The sequence below is a fragment of the Marmota monax genome, unplaced genomic scaffold (genome assembly GCF_021218885.2).
Source record: "Marmota monax isolate L192 unplaced genomic scaffold, Marmota_monax_Labrador192_F-V1.1 WCK01_AAM20220418_F8-fsc00001, whole genome shotgun sequence".
Classification (NCBI taxonomy): domain Eukaryota; kingdom Metazoa; phylum Chordata; class Mammalia; order Rodentia; family Sciuridae; genus Marmota; species Marmota monax.
The window spans coordinates 51,253,612-51,276,008 of record NW_026693777.1 but is presented as its reverse complement, the minus strand read 5'-3'; the positions used below and the strand labels follow the sequence as shown (position 1 = coordinate 51,276,008).

The 22,397-nt window shown below is 37.1% G+C and overlaps 1 protein-coding gene across 4 annotated transcripts in view; it reads left to right on the top strand.

The window, feature by feature from the left end:
- Nucleotides 1-22,397, top strand: part of Atp8b4 (ATPase phospholipid transporting 8B4 (putative)) — a 246,490-nt gene that overhangs the window by 89,605 nt on the left and 134,488 nt on the right. For all 4 annotated transcript variants that reach the window (XM_058584792.1, XM_046460874.2, XM_046460873.2 and 1 more), the window contains exons 5-6: nt 2,607-2,705; nt 5,610-5,671. In XM_058584792.1, the coding sequence (XP_058440775.1) occupies nt 2,607-2,705; nt 5,610-5,671 (161 nt within the window). The remainder of the gene's footprint in view (nt 1-2,606; nt 2,706-5,609; nt 5,672-22,397) is intronic.

Below are 22,397 nucleotides of genomic sequence, written 5' to 3'. Positions count from 1 at the left end.
AAAATATTCACATAATTTGGAAAAGTAAGTTAATTTACTCTGCTAAATGTTTGCGATGAGGTAAAGCCATCCTTATCAGATTTTTAATGTTATTGTTGCTGTTTCTCTTCACAAATGTGGGAGTGCTAAGAATGGGTAACACTCAGGGCATTCATCATTTTAAACACTGAGGTCATTTAAAAAATGCAGACTTGCACTTTATTTGAACCAAACCAGAGCCTAATAATAATGACTGTTCATTGCCTCCTTTCTTTTTTTATCTTCCTCTCACGATGACAGTGTGGGGATTGCTAGAGTTGAGGCAAAGAGTCTTTGCTGACTAAGACTGAGAGGGTTGCGGTACTTAATTTGGCACATTTCATTTTGATCAAAAACAATGACATATTTTATGTGCATATAAAATGAATGATGTTTGCTATATGTTATTTCACTCTAAAATGATTATTCCTACAGTTTTGAGTGGTAATTAGTTAATTTCTCCCTTCTCATCTGACTAAAATTTAAGCTTAAATGAAATTTTAGCTCTTACTGATATTTTGGGAAGGAAAAAGGTATAGGTCAAGAAAGATGCATATATACACACACACAGAAACAGTTCCTGTTAGTCAGTTATTTACTTAGTATTAATTTTGGATAATTTAATCAGATCACACTGGTTGATTCAGAATGTGCTGGGCTTTGTTTTAGTTTGAAGAGGTAGAAGATAGGTTGGATGTGTGAAGTATAGATTATAAGCTTTGGGTACTATTTTCCTTTAATCGAGTAGCTATTTGTATTAAGAATCTTTGGGTGGAAAGTGGCAGAAATCTAAATTAATTTAATCAAAAGGTGAATATATTCAGGGTCATGTTTCCTCTCTAGTGTGGTTAGACTCCTGGGCAGTAACAATTTGATGAGGATGTAGCTTCTCTTCCTCTGTTCTCATCTCTGTTGGTCATGAGGATTCTTGTGTAAATTCTTACTATCTGGTGGCCCTGGCAGTTTTAGACCTATCTTCCTTGCTCTCCAGTCTAACTCTAATATGAGATAGATATGTAGATGGATAGAGACAGAAAGAGAGGAGGAGGGAGGGGGGAGAGAGAGAGAGAGAGAGAGAGAGAGAGAGAGAGAGAGAGAGAGAGAATGAATTACCTTTTATCTCTAGTAAATGTCTTGAGATTATTTCTCATTACTAAACTGATCACTGTGGCTCAAGGATTTGAGGCAGTGATTGGCTTGACCTAGATCATGTGCCAAAGTGTGGAGCCAGAATGGAATCACCCAACGAAATTACGAGGACTGAAAGTGGGGCGGGTAGGAGAGTTCCTTAAGAATAGGGATATAGTTGAGAAACAATCAGGAAAAACCCCCAAATAAAAATAAAACAAACAAACAGATGAGCACAATTAATGAGCAACTTACCATTTATTGAAGAAAATGTAGAATCCAAGGTTTTTTTTCTCTGTCCCACAAAACTAGTTTGGTTTCTTCGTGTAACCCTTCACGCCACTGCAGAACTTAGGATCCATTTCTCTGATGGCTTTCTTACCTGTGGTCAAAGCCTCAGTTCATGCAATTTCTTTTAATATTTATTTTTTAGTTAGAGGTAGACACAATATCTTTATTTCATTTTTATGTGGTGCTGAGGATCAAACCCAATGCCTCACGTGTGCTAGGTGAGCGCTCTACCACTGAGCCCCAGCCCCAGGCCCTAGTTCATACAATTTTATATTTGGAAAGTACATTTGAGATGGTTCAGACCAACCTCCTTTGTTTAATGATGAAGAAATGAGATCCAGAGAGCTTAGGTGATGTGTAAAACTTTTGCATGAGTTACTGAGACACTAGGAGTAGGATCCAGCTTTTCTACTAGTCCAACATTTTTCCTGCCTCCTCAGAGGAGTTTTATTTTGTTTTCTTATTGTTTTTTTAATTGTTTTTACTTTTAATTGACACACAATAATGTACATCTTTATGGGGTATAGTGTGATAATTCAGTACATATATACAATGTGTAATGATTAAACCTAGGTAATTAGCATTTCCATCTCAAACATTAATCATTTGTTTGCACTTGGAACCTTTGAACTCCTCTCTTCTAGTTATTTATAAAATATGTGGAATAAAAACCCTATGGACTAGTGCAAAAATAATTATAGCACATAATCTAACTGAATGAATTTTTCTGGGAATCAAATGATATATGGAAAATACTGGCTCAGTGTCTGGTGCAAGGTAGATATTCAAAGGATCTTTCTTTGAGACCTGGTGTGATAAAGCATTGGTAAAATTATTAAAAGTTAGATGAGAAGCTGAGAAAGACAGGTGACATTTAACAACATGGAGAAAGACCACCATATGTGAAAAATTTCAAGAAAAGTTTACTTCTCAACTTGCTTTAGAATTTTCATGTTTTTTTTTCAGTTTGAAAATTGACAGAATGATGCTTCTACCCTATGTGTCTTATCAAATGCAAACACTGAAATTATTGGGTTATTCTACATTTGTACAAATAACAGGATATAATTGCATTAATTTCTTCCAAGTCTTATAGAATTAAATAACAAAATTGGAAGATATATTTCTTATTGCTAACAGCCCTGAATTATTTGAAATATTTATTTCAGCTAATTCCAGAAATCTCCTCCTTAACCTGGTTTACTACCATCGTGCCTCTGGTTCTGGTAATAACTATGACAGCTGTCAAAGATGCCACAGATGACTATGTGAGTATTTGTTCTTGAGCATGATCGAGGTCTCAGTTTCAATGGCAACATCTCAGAAACAGAAAAGTGGAAATCTATTTAAACAGAAAGTGGAAATCTATTTAAAATTTTGGATGAAACTCTTTTGGTGAATACCACGTAATACATATTTTTCTATTTGTTTTGCTATCTGCTAATATTGGTGTCATAGAAGCTGTGCCTCTTTAAAAGCAAGAGGCTTTCACTATCTAGACACACTCCTTTGTTTTATAGATGAGGAAACTAAAATTCATAGAGAGCTTGCATTTTGCATAGGATAATACCACCTATTTGTTGAAAAGCAAACTGGATTTAGAACACAACATGCATTCACACAGTGAAGTATTATTTATCCTTTATCAGATTCTTTGTCTAAGTTTTGAGAGTTGGCAAGCATTAGACACTGTTACATATTGTGCTCATTATACAAGAAGTTTCAAAATGCCTAAACAATTTCATGGTGCACATTGTGACTCCGACATTTGAGGATGAATTTGGTCAATGATACCTTTGGAGTAAGTGTATGGTTGCTCCTTATTATCTGACCTTTCAGAGAAATAGTATTCATTTAGATGCATGAGTTCCTAAATAATGTCCTTAAAGGTCTTATTCATTATAGTCACACTTCATTAAAGAGAAAAATAGTAGAGTAGAAAAAACATGGAGGAAGACATCTTACCATACCATTGACTAGCAGCAAGTGGACCTCTGACCCTTCCCTTTTTTGAGTGATGGAGCTAATGACATAAGCACTGTTGGGAGGATAAAATGAGGTGAAGGATAAAATGAGCACCAGATACACAGCTGGGCTTACCATGAGTACACTATGAATGCTGGTCCTCTGCTCCCTTCCTGCCTGGAGCAGATCCCCTCTAAGACTTTGTATTTATTTCTAGAGTAGAAATCGTCAAAAAGAGTCAGCTTGGGCCTGAGAAGACCAAATCTAATCCTTCTAGACTCCATCTGTTCCAATACCAAAACCCTTTTGCAAAGCCTGAGCAAAAGTGGGAGTTCCATCCCGAAGCCCAGAGTGTGGGTTGTTCAGATTTTGGGGAGGTGGTGAGCTATTTGGCCTTTGATGCTTAACTATTCAATTTAGAGGAGTATTTTCAGATTACATACAGCTATGACTAAACATGAAGTCTCCCGTTGATTTTACTATAGTTAATATTTGAAAGTGCTTTTATTTTTTGTGATAATATGCTAGTGCAATAGTTGAATATCTTCATCAGTAAGATATTCTGTCTTGGCAGGAGAGAGCTGTCACTCTGAAATGGGGAAGACTGGAGAGTTTAATAATGAAGGGGTCATTTACAAGGAAAAGCACCTAGGCTAGCAACATGGGCTACCCTACTATTGTAAATACTAGGCCTGAAGAAGAAAGGAAGGAAGCAATTACCAGCCCTGGAGCTATAGCTGGGGCTGTTTGCTGCATCTGGGGCTATCTGTAGAGAACATAGCCGTTGCTAACTCAACTAGAAGGAAGCAGGGGAATAAATACCCTCATTTTACTCTTCTCTGGCTTTCTGATCTTCAGTACCACCTATTGGCCAAGGGCAACCAGAAACAAAGACCATAGGGGACAGCTTCCCATTGGCACAGGGCAGAATAGAAAAATTTAAGGTAAAGATATGGAGGAGCAAACAGAAGATGTTGGGCAACCCCACTAAACCATGTACTCAGAAAAATGTTTCCATCTCTAGTGTTCTATTTGTAGAAATAAGTTTACACATCAGTGAATGGGCGGGCTCAATTTACTCCTAAAAGTTTATAATATTTTAAATTATTTTAATCTTAAAAATGCTAAATAGCTTTGTCTTCTTATTTTTACTGGTAATATCCATTAACTTATACCTGTATAATACCGTGCAATTATATGTATCAGGGATAGCATAATAGAAAGATTGCAATGGGTTTTGGAATGATGTTAAAAAGAAAAAAAAGCATTTTATATGTTGCGCTATTGATACAACATTTAAAATAAAAAAAGAATAGTGACTTATCTTTATGATTACAATCTATAAAATCAAAGTTTCATGTCTTCTAAAATTATCCCCATTCATATGTGTATGTAAGCTAATATGCTGAAATAACTTTGTTTCTATTTTAGTCTATTACAATTTACACTATTGTCTATTACCCTTGTCTCTAATAATTTGTAATAACTAACATATAATAATATGATCTTGAAAGTTCATGTAGAAACATTTATCTCAATGGCTACTAATTTCTGAGTCTAGTGAGGAACTTATAATACATGGATTCTTTCAAGCAATATAAGATATTTACATTACTGGAAATGTGATCTCTTGGGTATAAAACATAAATTCACACCAAATGTGGTTAAGTATTGTATTCTGATTTTTGTTTTAAATGCTTGCTATTTCATAAGATCACTGTTAACAATTAGAATTTCTGGAGAATAAAAATACATGTTGTTACAAGTAATTTCTTGACTTCAAAGAAATCCATAAAACAGAATCAGTGATGTTCCAATAAAGTATTGAGCACATATGTGAGAGAAATGGAAGTCCCCATTCCTGGTTGGAGTCATCAAAATTAATGTATGGTTTTCTCTGGTACTATGTGACAGAGGAAAGAACTCATTGTCTTCTTAGAAGTGACTAAAAATGTGTGAGAATTGGAATTTTGAGTCGAGCATGTGGCTAGACTTCTTCCACTGGTGATGCCTACAATGAGTTTTAGTGAGCTGAGTGTTGATTTAGATTTAGAATGTGCAGCTGGGTTCAAGGTAAGTATAACTGTGTTCATCTTAGGCAGATGGAGACATTGTCCAGATACATGCACTCAAAAAATTTCCATTGTCCCTTTGGGTTGACCAAGTGTGATTTAATATATTATCTCATGAATACTTTGATTTTCCAGTTCCGCCACAAGAGTGATAACCAAGTGAACAATCGGCAGTCTGAAGTGATCATTGACAGCAAGTAAGAAATGCATTCTTTGGGTTATTATTATGATTTCTGTGTCCCCAAAACTGGTCTTGACAACTGGTGGCTTTCTTTTCTAATTAAATGTTTGCTTCCTCCCTCCTTTAGTTTATTAGCTGCTGAAATATAATTCCATTCCATCTTCATGTCTTCTTTTCATATTCAACCAGTATTTGTACCATTCACTCAACTTTTGCTTTGAATTCCTGTGGCTTTCTATTATGGGACACAGACATATCTTTGTCACTTTTTATTTCTAGATAGAATACTATTTAGAGGTGGCATACATGCCATGTTTTGTAGACTTCATGAGTATTTGAGTTTTTGAATTTGGCAATTTCTGGGGAAGATTGCTAGAGAGACTTCTGGCACATTACTGTGTCAAGTGATAGCAATAAGGATGTTGTATTCCCTTGAGAGTTGAATTTAGAATATACTATCCACTATATCATGAATTTTTCATTGCATTTAAATTTATCCATTAATGGAGAAATATTTGCGGAACAGTACTAGAATCATAAATGCTCTATATACCAACAACCCTGAAAACATCTCCAGAAAACTTGACAAGAGTAAATTTCAAAGTTTCTTTCCATCGTTTCTTATTTGCTTTCTCTCTGTCCCCTCTTTTTGCTAATGGTAACAGGTGGCAAAGTAAATTTGTAATGTATTTTTAATTCATAATCTGACAGTAAATCACACCAGCCAAGGATTTTTGAATTATTTAGATATTGTGAAGAATATAATTTTAAAAGAGAAAATAATAGAGTAAATTAACCTCATGTGAGAGAAGATTCCACAAAGTGATAGACTTATCAAGAGAGGCTAGGTAGCTGAGATAATAAATAGTAAGATTAATGTAATTAATCTCTTTCTGTAACTAATATGTTGGTTGATACTATTAATGCAATGATTCCTATAGTTTTTTCTTATTGTCTTGTTTTACAAAATGGTACTTAATGAAGAAAGATGATCTTACTCTAAAACCAGAGTTGTAGAGACAAAGCTTTGGAAAGCATAATTCTGGTGTGACAAGGATAAGCCATAAAGATGCTGGAACCATCTGGTTCATTTCCAGTGTTAGCAGGTTTTGAATTGTTGCCACAATAGTGTGGTGTTAAAAGCATGCGTTTTGCACTTGGAGGGACCGAAGTATGGGTTTCATTCTCCTGAATATTTCTGTGGTCTTGGGCAAGTTCCTAACCTCTATAAACATCAGATTCTTTGTGTATAAAGTGGGGTTATGATGGGGTCCCATGCATGGATGGAGCTGTTGTGAGGGTTGAGCTACTATAACGTGCTCTGCCTGGAGTCTGGTGTGTTGCCAGCATTTCCACGTGGCCTGTTATTTCTTTAAGGCATGGTGATTCTTTGTAAGCTAATGTGGTCTGTGGCTTTGAGCAGTATGCATTGCATGTCTTGACTGTCTCAAGTGATGTTATGACTAATTCTCCAAGGAACATTTGATAATCAGTTTCATTACTTTGTATCATCTCATATAAAGGATGTTAAAATATATACAGTGATATAATTAATTTGAACTAATGGCCTTCATATGTCTTTTTATCTTCTCAAGTTAAATTTTGTGGTGATACCTGGTTAAGATATTGGGGCTTCTATCTGGAGGCCATGGATTGATTAATCCAGTAACTTAGATATTGAGAAGCTTGGTGACTAGGTGTTTCTCACACATACTTGCTATCATTATCATCATTATTGGGAGTAGTATTAGTGCTACTTTCTTGTGGTTTCATTTATCCTTTACTTAATTCGTTATGAGGTAGGTTCTGTCTGTAAACCAGTATGGCCTGACATTCTGTGGAGGTATTGTTGCTGATTCTATGAAGTTGAAGAGAGATTCACTTATCATTAAGAATGGGATAATCTTAAGCATTTGGTGTAAATGCTTACATTTACAAACATTTCCATTTGAAAGATTACTTGAAATTCTCCAGGGCAGGGGTCCTGCCTCTTGGTCATGTTTATGTCACTTGAGCCTACCAGGGTGGCTGTTGAATCTTGGTACCGAGCTGTAGCCATCTTGCTGAGAGGGCAATCTGCCAGAGAATGTTCTATGATATTTTGCTAAAACCTATCACTAACCAATTCTGGTGGCTGGTATGATGGTTTTAGCAGAATGTGCTCAGGCTGTGGAGACTGGCTTTTCACTTTTTGGATTTGGAGGTGCCGGGGAAATCAAATGGGCTCAGATCTGAGATGTTGCAGAGAGCTTCCAGTCTTTCTTTGGAGCTCGTGGCTCTACCTGGTTCTTCTGGGCTCAGAAATTATGTATATTACCTCTCAGAACTTGTACTTGCCACCTTCTTCAGAACACTGCCCTTGGGTTCTTGGAACCAAAGATTAACTGGTACAGGAGTATGAAAGAGTTGCTTCCTTGCCTCAAGTTGGACTAACTCTGAGGTTAAATTTCACCCCTGAGCACTCCTCCAGACCAGACAAAAGATGAGCCTTGCCAGCAGTCACACCTTTCCTTTGCTGCTTCCTTTGTTCTGTGATGCTTCTCATATCCCTTATCAGTTACTCCTAGTACTGTCTTAATTAGCCACTTGCACATGAATCCTCATATCAGGATCTGCTTCTAGGAATGCAGTGGTTAACGCATAATTAAGCCCATGACAATATTAATAGAAAATATTAAGAAAGTGTTTTGAACCTCTCCTTGGCTCCTGTGGGTCATGGTCCAAGAATAAAAGTAAAATGACTTGTGTCTGGGGGCCCTGGGAGATGGGCATTGCTGGGAGTGGGTGTCACATTAGGTTGGGCACTGCTGGGTACTTGTGGCTTCCTTTGTGTGTTCTTGGCAGAAGGTCTTAGAGTCAAGGTCTTCATGCTAGTGCAGGAGAGACTGGCTTGTCTTGGGCAAGGAAAGATATAGTCAGCTTTGGGGAGAAAGTCCCTGAGGAGGAAGGGTTGTGTTGAAAGTACCAGTCAGGAGATCTGGGCCCATGTAAGTGATTGCTGTGTGACACTGGGCAATTAACTTTTCCTCTGGTCTTCAGGTGCCCTTTATCTTAGAAGCAAAGAAGGTGGGGGCTACACTCACATTCAACACATATTTATTGTGTGGGGGCCCAGTGCTCTCTGTTTAACTCTCATAAAACTCTAGGATATGGGCAATAGTTCCCCCATTTTAAAGATGGAGAGACTAAGGCTCAGAAAGGAAATGACTACTCTAGGGTTCCATGGCAAACAGGACCCTAAATTAGAGTTCTCCTATCCACTCATGGTGCAATGCGTAAATGTGAACTGACCAGGTCTTCACTATTTGTTTTTTATTTGAAAGGCTTTGTATACAATTATATAAGTATAAAATCATTACACAATATACATGTAGCTTATCTATATGTAGTATACACATGTATACAAACACGTATATCTACTTTTGGTGCCAGGAGCATTATTCATCTTCATTCTTGCTGTGCTGAACAACATTGTAAAACTGAGTCTTAAAATATCCATGAAAATAAATGAAATCTTTCCCTTCTGACCATCCTTTTAAATTTTACTTTTTTATAGTCACTCATTTCTTTCATATTAGGACCAACCTTCTGCATTGACAAACTGTTGTAATATGTGAAATTGCTTTAGAAATGGGTGTTGCATTAGGCACTGATAAAATCTTTTGATGACTTGAGTTGTAAAATTAAGTAGAGGTGGCTTCATATTGTAGAAATAAATGTGACAGCTATAGAGGAAGTACACACCCTTAACTGTAGGCCATGAAATACTATTTGCCGGCTGACTCTATAAATATCAGTAGAGATGTAACTGTTTTACAAGAGAACATTTACTCTCAAGTTATGCTAACTGTCTTTGGCCTCTGTGGGAGCAACAGGGCAGGTAAGTGGCTGGTGAGAAGCACCCTGAAAGTTCCTGCAGAGGTCACCTGCACCATACTCCTTAATCTGGGAGTCATGTTAGAATAACTTGGGAGAGTTAAACAACAACAACAACTATGTCTATGTGTATTTCTGTATGTATGTATCTATCTATGCTCTAGCTGCATGTAGGAATAATTGAGGGTCTTAGAGGTGAAGGCCTAATGTTTTCCAGTTTTCAAGAGGAGTCTAATGTGCAGACAGGTTAAAGACCTCTAATCAAACCCACCTCATTACCCATATAGATTTCTCTAGCCTATATCTCTTTAATTTTAAGACACTCAAGGAAATGAATTTCAGTTATTTTAAAATAGGAAGCATCATTTTGTCACATTATAAATATCCTTATAAAGGAATTATTCTGCAGTGCATATTTGTAATTTTTTTGAAGGACTCACATTTTTAGTTAAACACTTGATCGATCAACGATTATTTTGCCATGTTTTTCTTTTCTTCAGAAATTCAAGATTTTAGTTTTGCCCATTTTTGTGTTTTATTTCTTTCTCCATTACATCTACTGTCCTGAATGCTGAATCACTCACTGACTTGTACATATTTATGCGACTTACAATTTTTGTTGCCCTATCCCATAAAAATTTCTAGTCATGTAGATATTAAACATGGAAAAGGATGTGCAGATCTTCTGCTGTCCAAGAACTTGGAATGTTATGGTCCAAACTGAGATGTGTTGCAAGTAAAAAGACTGTGTATGCCAAATTTTAAAGACTTAGTAAAAAAATTTTTAGCTATTTTATTAATAATTTGTTTTACAATCTGTGAGGTGAATAGACAGCCTATATCCTGGGAGAAAATTTTTGCCCCTCATACATCAGACAGAGCACTAATTGCTAGGGTATAGAAAGAACTCAAAAAGCTAAGCACCAAAAAAACAAATAACCCAATCAACAAATGGGCCAAGGACTAAACAGACACTTCTCAGAAGAGGATACACAATCAATAAGCAAATATATGAAAAAAATGTTCACCATCTCTAGTGATCAGAGAAATGCAAATCAAAACTACTCTATCATCTCATTTCAATCAGAATGGCAGCTATCATGAAGACAAACAACAGTAAGTGTTGGTGAGGATGTGGGAGAAAGGTACACTCATAAATTGTTGGTGGGACTGCAAATTGGTGCAGCCAATATGGAAAACAGTATGGAGATTCCTTGGAAATCTGGGAATGGAACGAGCATTTGACCCAGCTATCCCTCTCCTCAGTCTAAACCCAAAAGACTTAAAAACAGCATACTACAGGAACACAGCCACATCAATGTTTATAACAGCACAATTCACAATAGCTAAACTATGGAGCCAACTTAGATGCCCTTCAGTGAATGAATGGATTAAAAAATGTGGCATATATACACAATGGAATATTACTCAGCAATAAAAGAGAATAAAATCATGGCATTTGCTGGTAAATAAATGAAGTTAGAGAAGATAATGCTAAGTGAAGTTAGCCAATTCCAGAGAAACATATGCTAAATGTTTTCTCTGATATAAGGAGGCTGACTCATAGTGGGGTAGGGAGGGGGAGCATGGGAGCAATAGAGGAATTCTAGATAGGGAAAGGGGTGGGAGGGAAAGGGAGGGGGCAGGGGATTAGCAAGGATGGTGGAATGTGATGGACATCATCATCCAAAGTACATGTATGAAGACACTAATTGGTGTCAATATATTTTATATACAACCAGAGATATGAAAAATTGTAATAAGAATTGTAATACATTCCACTGTCATTTTTTTTTTTTAAAAAATCAGTAAAAATAATTTGTTTTATATCAATTCCACTTTGAAATTATAATATTTTGTATACATTGGATTAAGTAACATTATTAAGATGAAATTTACCTTTTCTTTTTATTAACCTGTTTTGAGCATGGTTACTAGAACATTTTAAACCACAGATTTGTGGCTAGTTCTGTTGAACAGAGTTGCTCTATACTCTATCTTTAGTGAGCAGTGAGAAACTGAACAGAGAAGACGATGAACTCTGCTTGGAGCGTGGCCTCCCTATATGTAGCTCAGGATTCTGTGTTCATTCTTCCAGGCTGCCAGCATCTGTGGTAGTCACTGTTTGTGTCACTGTTAACAAATAGAGCCAGCATCCTTTTTTCTTGGTTTTTTTGTTTCCCTGACAGTTCTTAATGTACACTCTTGCATTAGAACAATCCGAGATCAGATTTTCCAGTGCAATTACCTTCCTCTCAGTCAGGATGTTTCCCTGACCCCTATAGATTTCAAATTGCACTTGACCACCAGCCCTTTGTGGAACACAAATCCCACTTTAAACTTTCCTCAGTGTTGGTAAACTTTGCTCAAATCTCCCGAGCTTCACAGAACTGTTCCCATCAGTTTTTGTTTTTGTTTTGAAATTGTGTGCATTATGGAGAAAGATAAGAGCTTCCTTTGACTACTGCGAGTATAGTCTCTGCACCAGTCAAGTATGATATTCCTGAACGCTGAAAAATTATGCAACCAAATATATTATTTCAGTGGGAAACAACTTTTCCCTTCGCCCAATTGACTTTTCCACTTTGATTGAGTGATGACTCCCATTGAATATGAGAATTTAAAATTTGTTTCATTTTTTCCTTTAGTATCTATTTTTTTCCATTAAAATGAACACACTCATTAAGAGAAAGTTGGAAAATAATGTTCCATTGTGTGTGTGTGTGTGTGTGTATATCTCACATTTTCTTTATCCATTCATCTTTTGCTGGTAAATGGATGTATATTTATTTTTTATTTAATTATTTAAATATTTTATTTAATTATTTAAATTATTTATTTATTTAATAATATATTATTAATTATTTATTCATCCTTTTTGTTATCATGCTAAATGAAATAAGCCAGTCCCAAAAAACCAAAGGCGATTGTTCTCTCTGATATGTGGATGCTAACCCACAATAAGGGAGGTAGGGAGAGAAAGTACAAAAGTTCATTGGATTAGACAAAGAGAAATGAAGGGAAGGGAGGAGGAATGGGAATAGGAAAAACAGTAGAATGAATTGGACATAACTTTCCAATATTCATATATGAATACACAACCAGTGCAACTCTACATCCTGTACAACCACAAGAATGAGATAAAAGTAGAATGGGTTGCACTCCGTGTATGTATAATATGTCAAAATACACATTACTCTTATGTGTATCTAAAAACAACAACAACAAAATAATTAAACAAAACAACCCCCCCCCCAAAAAAAAAAGAAATTTGGAAAATAAGAAAAAAGTCCAAGGAAGAAAATAATATTTACTCTTCTAGAATACAAAAGTTGTTATCATTGCTATTTGCTTATATTTCCTTTCTGTCTTTTGTCTATGCCAAGATTTCTTATAATTATGTATGTATATTTTTATTCTGTTTTTACTTCACATCATTAAAATTTTTCTATGTTTTTATATTGTTTTTAGATATATAATTTTAAAGGGCTGCATAACATTCCTTTGGGTATATGTCTCATAATTCACATAACTGTTTTTTGAATGTTTAGTCTGCTTTCAATTTTAAAATATAATTTATTCATCTTTCTAGATTGATGAAGTTACCCTTTTCCATAAGACCTAGGTGTTTGTGACATATTTATGTCTTAGCTTTTTCTTTGTGACATATTTATCAAAATCACCTAGAAGGGTTACATGAGCCCACTATTTCTTTACTAAGCAAAGAAACCTGAAGCATCCTTGTTCAGTCCACGGACATGTCTTCATAAGTGTATCAGGATTCAAGTGTGATAAAGACTAGGTTGGGCATATTGAAACCCTAGAAGGTTTCATTTCAATTATATTTTGGGTGTCCTGGGTGGATGACTATCAGAACACCAACAAGTTCCAAGTTTATCTTCTCTTAATCATTACACATGATGAAAAAAAAGTGCTGCTTTAAAAAAATGTATTAGTTGGGCTGGGGATGTGGCTCAAGTGGTAGCGCGCTCGCCTGGCATGCGTGCGGCCGGGGTTCGATCCTCAACACCACATACAAACACAGATGTTGTGTCTGCCGAAAACTAAAAAATAAATAAATAAATTCTCTCTCTCTCTCTCTCTCTTTTAAAAAAAAATGTATTAGTGACACATATAAACCCCCAAATATCAATAATTTGAAACAGTTTGAATATAAGTTTTACATTATAATTACTAACCATATAGTACTCATATGTGAAGAATATATATCGGTTCTGGTCTGTAGAGTCTCTGTGGTAAATTTGGACAGTATTTCAAAAGTATGACTGGCAGATCCTTTGGACAGCTATGAAGAAAGCTGCTTTATCTTGCCAGGTTAGACGCACATGGAGCAATAGTCAAGAGTTCTATTATTTATTGCTGAATTCCTGGGAATAACTTCCTCAGGGAGGGGTGTGGGGTAGTCTTCATATGTGGCATTACCTTCTGCTGGATTTTATACAAAATGTCAATCTTGGGCAAGAGTGAATTATTATTATTATCAGATAGGCTCTGATTTTATCTGTACCTGCAATAAAAAATACCAAAGACCATTGAACTTAGTGCACATGCAGCTGAAGCACATTCTTTCTGTGTCTTGAATGCAGGAGAGTAAGACACTGTTGATCTCATGGGAGAATTGATGCACCCTCTGTTGAGTTATCTCATCTCAATTACAGATTTGCATTTGGAATGGAGACGTCTGTGCTTAAACACAAGGGAGATTACCAGTGCTCTGACGTTTTGCCTTTTTTCCCTTTTTCTTATTTATTTATTTTTATCCTCAGTCTGCCCAAATTATTTTTACATTATGATCACACCATTGGGTCCAGGGGACAGCTATTTAGGATCTATATGAAGAGACTTGCAGATTAGAAAGTAAAATTAGAGGAGAAAAATGCTTGATTTTTTTCTTTTTTAAAAACAATGCTAATAAATCACTTTTATGGGCTTAAATAATGAGTTCAAAAGCAAGCTAACGGGAGTAGTTTCAAGTGCTATTTGGATGCAGTGAAAGACCAAAAGTGAAATTAATTTTTAACTCATGCTGATAACTCATAATAAAACTGTTTCAAAAATAGTTTCACTCTCACAAAACTAATTTTGGTTTCTCAAGTCTTGTATTGATCATTTCTCGGGCAGTTTCTGCTCGTCAGCTTTGCAGATGGAAGGGTTCATTTGCCAATGGGCTGAGTTCTGTATGAGAGCTGTGAAATTGTTCTTATAAACAATTTTCTGTTGTAATCAATTATTATGTTGCAAGGATGCAATTTTTAAAGGTTGAATTTCTAAATGGTGACTGTTTCCCCAAATGAGATGAATCTTGAAATAACAGGAAATTATAACACTTTCAGACCTCTGCATGTGGAGTTTTCAGTGGCATCTTCTAATATCATCTTTACAGTTTCTACAACACAGATGTTAGCTGCTTTTTTTGTCCTCTTAACACTCCTTCAAAGAACTTCCTCACATAACAACCTTGGAGAGTGAGGTAGAGTTGACTGCAGATTTTGTGGAGGAGGTCATTGAGGAGGTTCACATCACATAGCCCTTTCCAAACAATGTGGAATCCACATGTTTTTCTTCCCAAGAAGTTCTCCTCTTCTGCTGCTGATCTTTTGAATCTTACCTTCACCATTCAGTGTTCAATGTGGTTGGCTCTGTTCTCCTCTCTCTCAGTATCTGGGGATCCTCATATTTATCTCACTTTTATCACTCAATGGAGTTTGAGTTTTCTTCAGCTCTGAACCCATTGCTGCTACTCACCAAGATGGCAGACTCTTATGTAACCAGGGCCCACTTATCTTAGGTGACAGAGCACGTTAAAAGTATATCACCTTTGTAAAAATACATCACCAGATACGTGATGTATTTTAAAACTTGATTCCTGGTGGGCTCAGTGGCACATTCCTATAATTCCAGTGGCATACCACAGAGGCCTTGGAGATGTTAGAACTTTAACTTTGAAAAGTTAAGATCTTAAAAAAGTCTTCAAACCTGAAAGCTAAAAGAGCTTATAATATTATTATGAATAGATTTAGTTTCAATCATAGCTCAAAGGTTGTTTATACCCAACCAATGTTTTAGCAGCGTTTGATTAACTATTTATCCCCCATTGATTTTTTTTACTCATAGAAAATACAACAGGAATATTTTGCTTTAGGTTTCCTGAGGTGATCTCAGTGGGGTGATTTCTTCCTTATTTTAAATTTGCATATGATCTGTCTGTAGTGGGTAAAACACTTTAAAAAATTAAAAGATTGAAAGAATTTAAGTAGAATATAGAAGTTATTCTTGATTTCATTATCTAGATCTATAAATTAACTATAATTAATTTGTGGACATATTATATTGCCCCCTCCTCCTCCATTTTTTCTTTTTCTCTTCTACTCCTCCATATAAAATTTGTTTTAAAAATAATTGAGAATTATTCCATAGCCTACTGCTGTAGTTGAATGTGTCTTCCCCTCTCTCTCCCCAAGGATACATCCAATGGAATTTGTGAATGTGACTTTATTTGGAAAAGAAAAGATATAATTAAGATTTTGAGATAAGATGATCCTGGAGTAAGGTGGGTCTTAGACCCAAATACAAATGTCTTTATAAGAGAAAGGAAGGGAAGAAGAGACATGGAAAAGAAGGTAATATGAAGAAAGAGGTAGATACTGAAGTTACATAGCCCTATTCTGAGGAATGCCTGAGGCTCCCAGAAACTAGGAGAGAGGAATGGAACAGGTCTCCCTCCAGAGCCTTCCAAGGGACTGCAGCCTTCTGAGCATCTTGATTTTACACTTCTCACCTCCAGAACCGCAAGAGGATATAGTTTTGCTGTTTGAATTTGCATACTCTGTAGTAATCTGTTACAGTGGTCCTAGGAAACTAATACGCACTTGTTTTTAGTTTTCCCTTAACAAGTTCTATGTTTGTTTATTCTTTCACTTCACAGACATTTATTAAGTGCCTGCTGTGTGCCAGGCAGATTGTTCTATGTTGGGACTACAGAGTTAAAGAAGACATAATTTCTTCCCCAAATATAAAACTATCATATATAAATGAACGTGATTAGCTTTATCTCTGGAATTGCCAGGACACTCTAATATTTCATTGTTTTATTCACACGTAAGGCATCAAAAAAAAAAGTCTCATCTCATTAAGAAAGTGTGATTTTCAGAAGTTCTTGTCAGTATTCAGGCTTTGTAGACAAAACAATGCCAGGTGTTAGAGAACCTTGGTGTAGGATTTGGGAAGCTGGTCAAGAATGGTGCTTTGAATCTGTAACTCAGAGGAACACCGGACCACTTTTAAATTAAACAGTAGTCTCAAAAACTAAAATCTGTTTTCTCATTCCATGTTAGGAAGTGTTCTAATTCTACTTTTCGGTATTTGGCAAGGATTGGATGTGCCATGAAGGGAAAAGAAAGGATTTGGCAGATAGCAGAAAGTAAGAGTAATGATCTCTAAATTAGATCTAAAGAACTTGGGAACTATTGGGGCTGTGACAGTGACATTGTCAGCAACATATAGAAAGACAAATTCTGGCAGCAAAGTTGTATACTGAAGATAAGGAAAATATAATTGAGAGTGATGCTGAACATTGCAGAAAGAATGAGATGAACTCTAAATAATGGAGAAAGAAGAGACTTTGAAGATGTGAAGAAAGTTGATAGTATTTTTATATTGAGAACATATGGTGTAATAAAGTATGTTTTCTGTAATCTTTGGAAAATAAGTGAACATTTCTTTACAATAAATACCTATTGGATTTTTTTCTTGGGGGGTGGTACTGGGAATTGAACCCAGCGTTTTGCACATGCTTGGCAAGCACTTTATCACTGAGCTGAATCCCAGCTCTAAACCATAAGATTCTGTTTTTTTATTTTTTAATACCAGGAATCAAACCCAGGGCCTCATGCATGTTAGGAAAGCTCTCTACCACTGGGCCATATCCTCAGCCCTACCTATTGAATTTTAAATTAGCTTAACATTTACAGTATTGGGATTTGTAGGGGAAAAAGAAAAGCTATGTATTGAAAATGAAAATGAGATTTAGAGAGAACTCAGGGAGGAGAGCACATGAGCAGCAGTGGAGATTTAAGGGGCTATGTTGGCAATAGGGCATGCTTTTCATCAGATCATCTGATTTGCTCTGTGCATCTATCAACATGTGCTAGTGCTTCATCAGGGATGTGCAGTACAAGTTTTATAGGGACACTGAGCATATTGGCAGGGATTCATGCTCACCACTCATCTGTCTGTTCATTCAATTCACATTTTCTGTAACACTTTTCTGTACCAGCCCCTATGCTTGTTATGGACTAGGGATATAGGGACCAAGTCCCTGGAGTCTAGGGAAAGAGCTAGACAAATTCACTGACTATAATTTTACAGTAACAGGTGGCATGATAAAAAGAAGCATGAGGTTCTCTAGGTGCACACACACAGGGGATCTTAACACAAGTTTTGAGAGGCCAGTGGCAGGAGTATCATTATCTCAGAATAACCTTGAAAGACTAGGCCCTCAGCAAAAATCAACTGGGGAAGAGCTAATTGAATGGTGGGGCGGGGGTTGGATATGTGGGGCAGGGAGAGGGGGGGGAACTAGGAAAGGGGCCAGACCATAAAAGATGATTGGCTCGTCACAGGTTTGTTTCAGGGGGAGGCTAAGAACATGCCTGATAAGAAATATGGGTAGATGAGCAAGTGTAAATCCCTTTTCTCCCACCCTTCCCATCTCTCCAATTATGTGCTCTGGTGAAATATGGCCAGCCACAAGTGCCCTCTTCATATATAAGCCACTCATCATAAGACAGTTGGATGAAACACAAAATCCCTGTTTCCCTGTTGTCTTTCTACCCTACGAGGCAGTAGGGTGTTGTAGGGAGCCCACCAGCCCTATGTCAGGAGGCTGGGGCCTGGTCCTGGGGTCTGTAACTGATTGACTGTGGCACTGAGTTTTCTTTTCTTTTTTTTTTTGAAAGATCAAACCTAGGGTGCTTAATCACTAAGCCACATCCCCAGTCCTTTATATATTTTATTTAGAGACAGGGTCTTGCTGAGTTGCTCAGGGCCTCACTAAATTGCCGAGGCTGGCTTTGAACTCTCAATCCTCCTGCCTCAGCCTCCCCAGCTGCTGGGATTACAAGTGTGCCATATAGCACTGGCTAGCAGAAGCCTTTCTAAATGAAATCATATATGGAAGTTCAGTATATAAAATAGGTACAAATATTGCTGCTCAGGATGAAACTGGGATAGAGGCACAGAGCAGATGCCCTCGGCACCTGCTTCCCCCTTGTGGCATCCCTTGAGGGGCCTCCATGAATAACATTACACTGAATAGTGCTTCTCTACATGGGACTGGAGGACTTCCTAGGTCTGAATCACCCTACCTGTAGACTTGTGGTTCCTTTCCCAGACTTGAATAAAGATTTCTGGATCTGGGACTCAGGATTGTGTGTTTAAAAAGCACAGGTACATTGAAGTTTGAGTACCAGTAGGCTAGATATTTCAAGGTCCTTCTCAGCCCTTAAATACTGATTCTGTGATCCTCTTCAGCTTTGTCATATGGTGAGGAGCCAAAGAAGGGAAGCCAATGACTACAGAAAAGAAAGATTTAACATAACATGGGAGGTTGGACTTATAAAGGTAGATATGACGATAATGTGATTAGGATGTGGTAGAAGAGGAACATCAGATAGAAGACAGTAAGTCACATAATGGGTTAGGGACAGAAGATGAAATTCAACCGTAGGAGCTTTCAGCAGTGAGGCTTTTGTATTCCAGATGGAAGAAAGTGTAGCAAAAAGCATCAGGAGGCAAGTCAGAGCAGGAGGCTACCAGAGTTAATGGCCTGACCCAATACTCGCCAAATCCTGTGCTCATCTCTATTATCTAGCACATGGTGTCCTAATAGTCCTCTTATATTTCATGTACTTTTCAGTCTTTATTGAGTGCTTATGGTATCCCAGACATTGTGTTAAGTGCTAGAAATTCAGGCAAACCCAAACAGACTTGATTATGCAATCTTGGGGCTTACTGTCCAGTGGTGGTGGTGTAGATTTAATAAGATAGTCATTCTAGGTAGAGTATGATTACAATCCCAGGCAAATACAGCAAAGGAAAACAATATGGTTCTAAAGCAAGGTTTGTGGGGTGGCAGGGTAAGGGATAGGCAGCGTGTGGTGACGTGAGGCAGAATAGGAAAGGGTTCTTTAAAGAGGCAGTAAATTTTCAGCTGAGAACTTAATGATGACTAGGAGTTAACTTGGTAAAGATGATGAAGAAGGGAGCAGTGAGATGGGAAGAATTCCAGACAGAGGGCACAGTATATCACAAAGGCCCTGGGGAAGGATGGAGAATGCTTATTATGAGGGATGGAATGGTCGCAGCCCAGCGAGGAAGTCCAAGAGAAGAGCCGAGTGAGATGGGGCTGGGAACACAATGAGAGGTCGGATCCTGCAAGACCTTGAAGGCCACATTCAGAGTTCGAGTCTTTCCCTTAACAACAAAAGGGAATACATGGAAAATTCTGTCTTTGGAAAATCTTGTTCTGCTTCATTGGGAGAAACCAATGGAGAGAGGTCAGGGTAGTTGTGGGGAGGAGAAGACTTGTCTGTCTATTCTTAATATTCATGTGAACTACTTGAGACTGAGAGGATCTATTTCTATTACCACCTGAATACTGTACAGCATGCAGTCGATCCTCAATATTATATGTTGAGAAAGCAAAATGCATTTAAGTAAGTTAAATATTTCATTTTCAAGGCAAAAGCAGAATACCCCCCCTTCTGCCCTGTAATTAATATAAGGACAAGGGGAGGTGTCCATATACTGCACTTTTAACGTGCATCATTGCTATAATTGCCACTTGAATATATACGAGGTCCTTGGATACCAAACCCATTTTTAATCCTAGTATTCTGTGTTACTAGGAGTCATTTGGTATGCCATGCCTTAACACGCATGGGACAATATCTGAAATTTAAAGCAAGGAAGAGAGTTATGTTCTCCATCTCACCTAATGAGCTTCATTTCTGAAACAGCACAGTGTAGGACAGTGCCTGAAGCAGGCTTACTGTTTTATCGATAGCTTCCCTCACGTTGTAGCACATTAGACAGAAAAAACTGTGGGAATCTGGGCAGCTCTAGACCCTGAGGGCAGAGCAGGGCATGCTGGGGTCTGCAGCAGACCTTTCCCTCCCAGCAGCACTTTGTGAGTTTCCTGGCTGACAAATGGCTTTCACCCCTCGCCTCATCTGGTTACCTTGCCCCTCTCCAGGCATTTGTGCTCAGATGTGCTTTCCCCTTCACACTGCTAAATTTAAGGCTTCATTTTCAAATTAAATGTTCATCTGGCTGGCTGCCTGCGAAATCACATGTGGAGCGCCGAGAGACTCAGGCAGGGGATGGTGCCCTTGCTTCTGGAAGAGTGGGTCTGGAAAACATATGAACTGTAAATAGTTTTAAAATGTAAAAAAAAAAAAAAAGAAAAAGAAAAAGTAAAGTTTTCTGCCAAAAGTGCAGAGCTGAAGCTTTTTCCTTCTAGACTCAGTTATTAAGTGTCTGTTGGAAATTACCGGCCCCTATCATACAATCTGTTTACTGTCTCTATCATCCAAGGAGGGCTGTCCAGACTTAGCCCCCTGAAGACTCAGCTCTGCAAAACCTTGCTTTATCAGAAATTGGTTTTGGGGTCACAGTACCATGAGTTAAATTGCTAGGTACATGACTTTAAAGGAATTCTGTCTTCGTACCTGTAAGATTTCCTTCTGAATCTTGGATGAAACTAATAGGTTGATATTTTTAAAAATATGAGAGCCCTAATTTTCCAGTAAAAATAAGACAAATTAAAAAAATAAGAAAAGGGACACAGCTTCCTTCATTTGCACACCATCAAATAACTAATGCACTACAATAAATAACACTATTTCTCAGCAAATGTCTTATTTTCTTTGTTGGACTTTCCCCCCACCTTTTTTTTTTTTTTACCTGATCCTTCATTATGGAAAGTAGTAAATAGGAGTTTCAAAAATATATATATTTTTTGCCTTTGACTCAGTTTTTGTGACACAAGATGCTGTTATGGGGAATTTATTCTCCTCCTTCTCCTCCTTTTCCTCTCCCTTCTCCTCTCTCCCCTCTTCTCTCTGTTTCCTCTTTTTCTTTCTCTCTATTCTAAATTTTGTCCTTGTGCTGTATCTATTTTCTCACTTTTCTTTCAAGGATGAAGAAAAAATAACAGTGGAATGTGATATGAAGAGTGCTATGCAAACAATATTTAACATGACCCTATTAAATAGAGAGCATTTTAGAGAACTGGATATCTAAAAATGTAGAGACTAGAGTTTTTACAAGCAAATATGCAAAGGCTGTAGCATAAATATTTATAATTCCATGCAGATTTGTTGATATTGAATTTCAAACCTGTAACCAATGTCAAACTAGTATAAATTCTACTGAGAGGTATCTGATTATTGGCCACCATCCCTGGCATGAAATCTCCTAATTAGCCAAGTTGAAAATAAAAGTTCCCTAGTGGCTGTTATAATTAGAAAAGAAATTCGGGAGGGAGATGATAACTCATACATAAATTTAGACATATTTTAACAAACTATAATAAGGCCATAAGGCCTGGAAACCCCCTGATAACTAGAAAGCAGAAAAGGCTTGGGAGAGTGGGAGGCTGGCCTGTTATTGCTATGAAGCAGAAAAACTGCGTCACAGAGCTGGATGGAGCACAAATGTAGAGTGTTTTCCAGAAAGTAACTAAAAGGGCAACTTTCTGGTGGAAAAATTTCATCTTCCTAATAGAGAAAAACAGAGTTGACTTGTATATACATGCACACACATAAATACATAGAGATCTATTA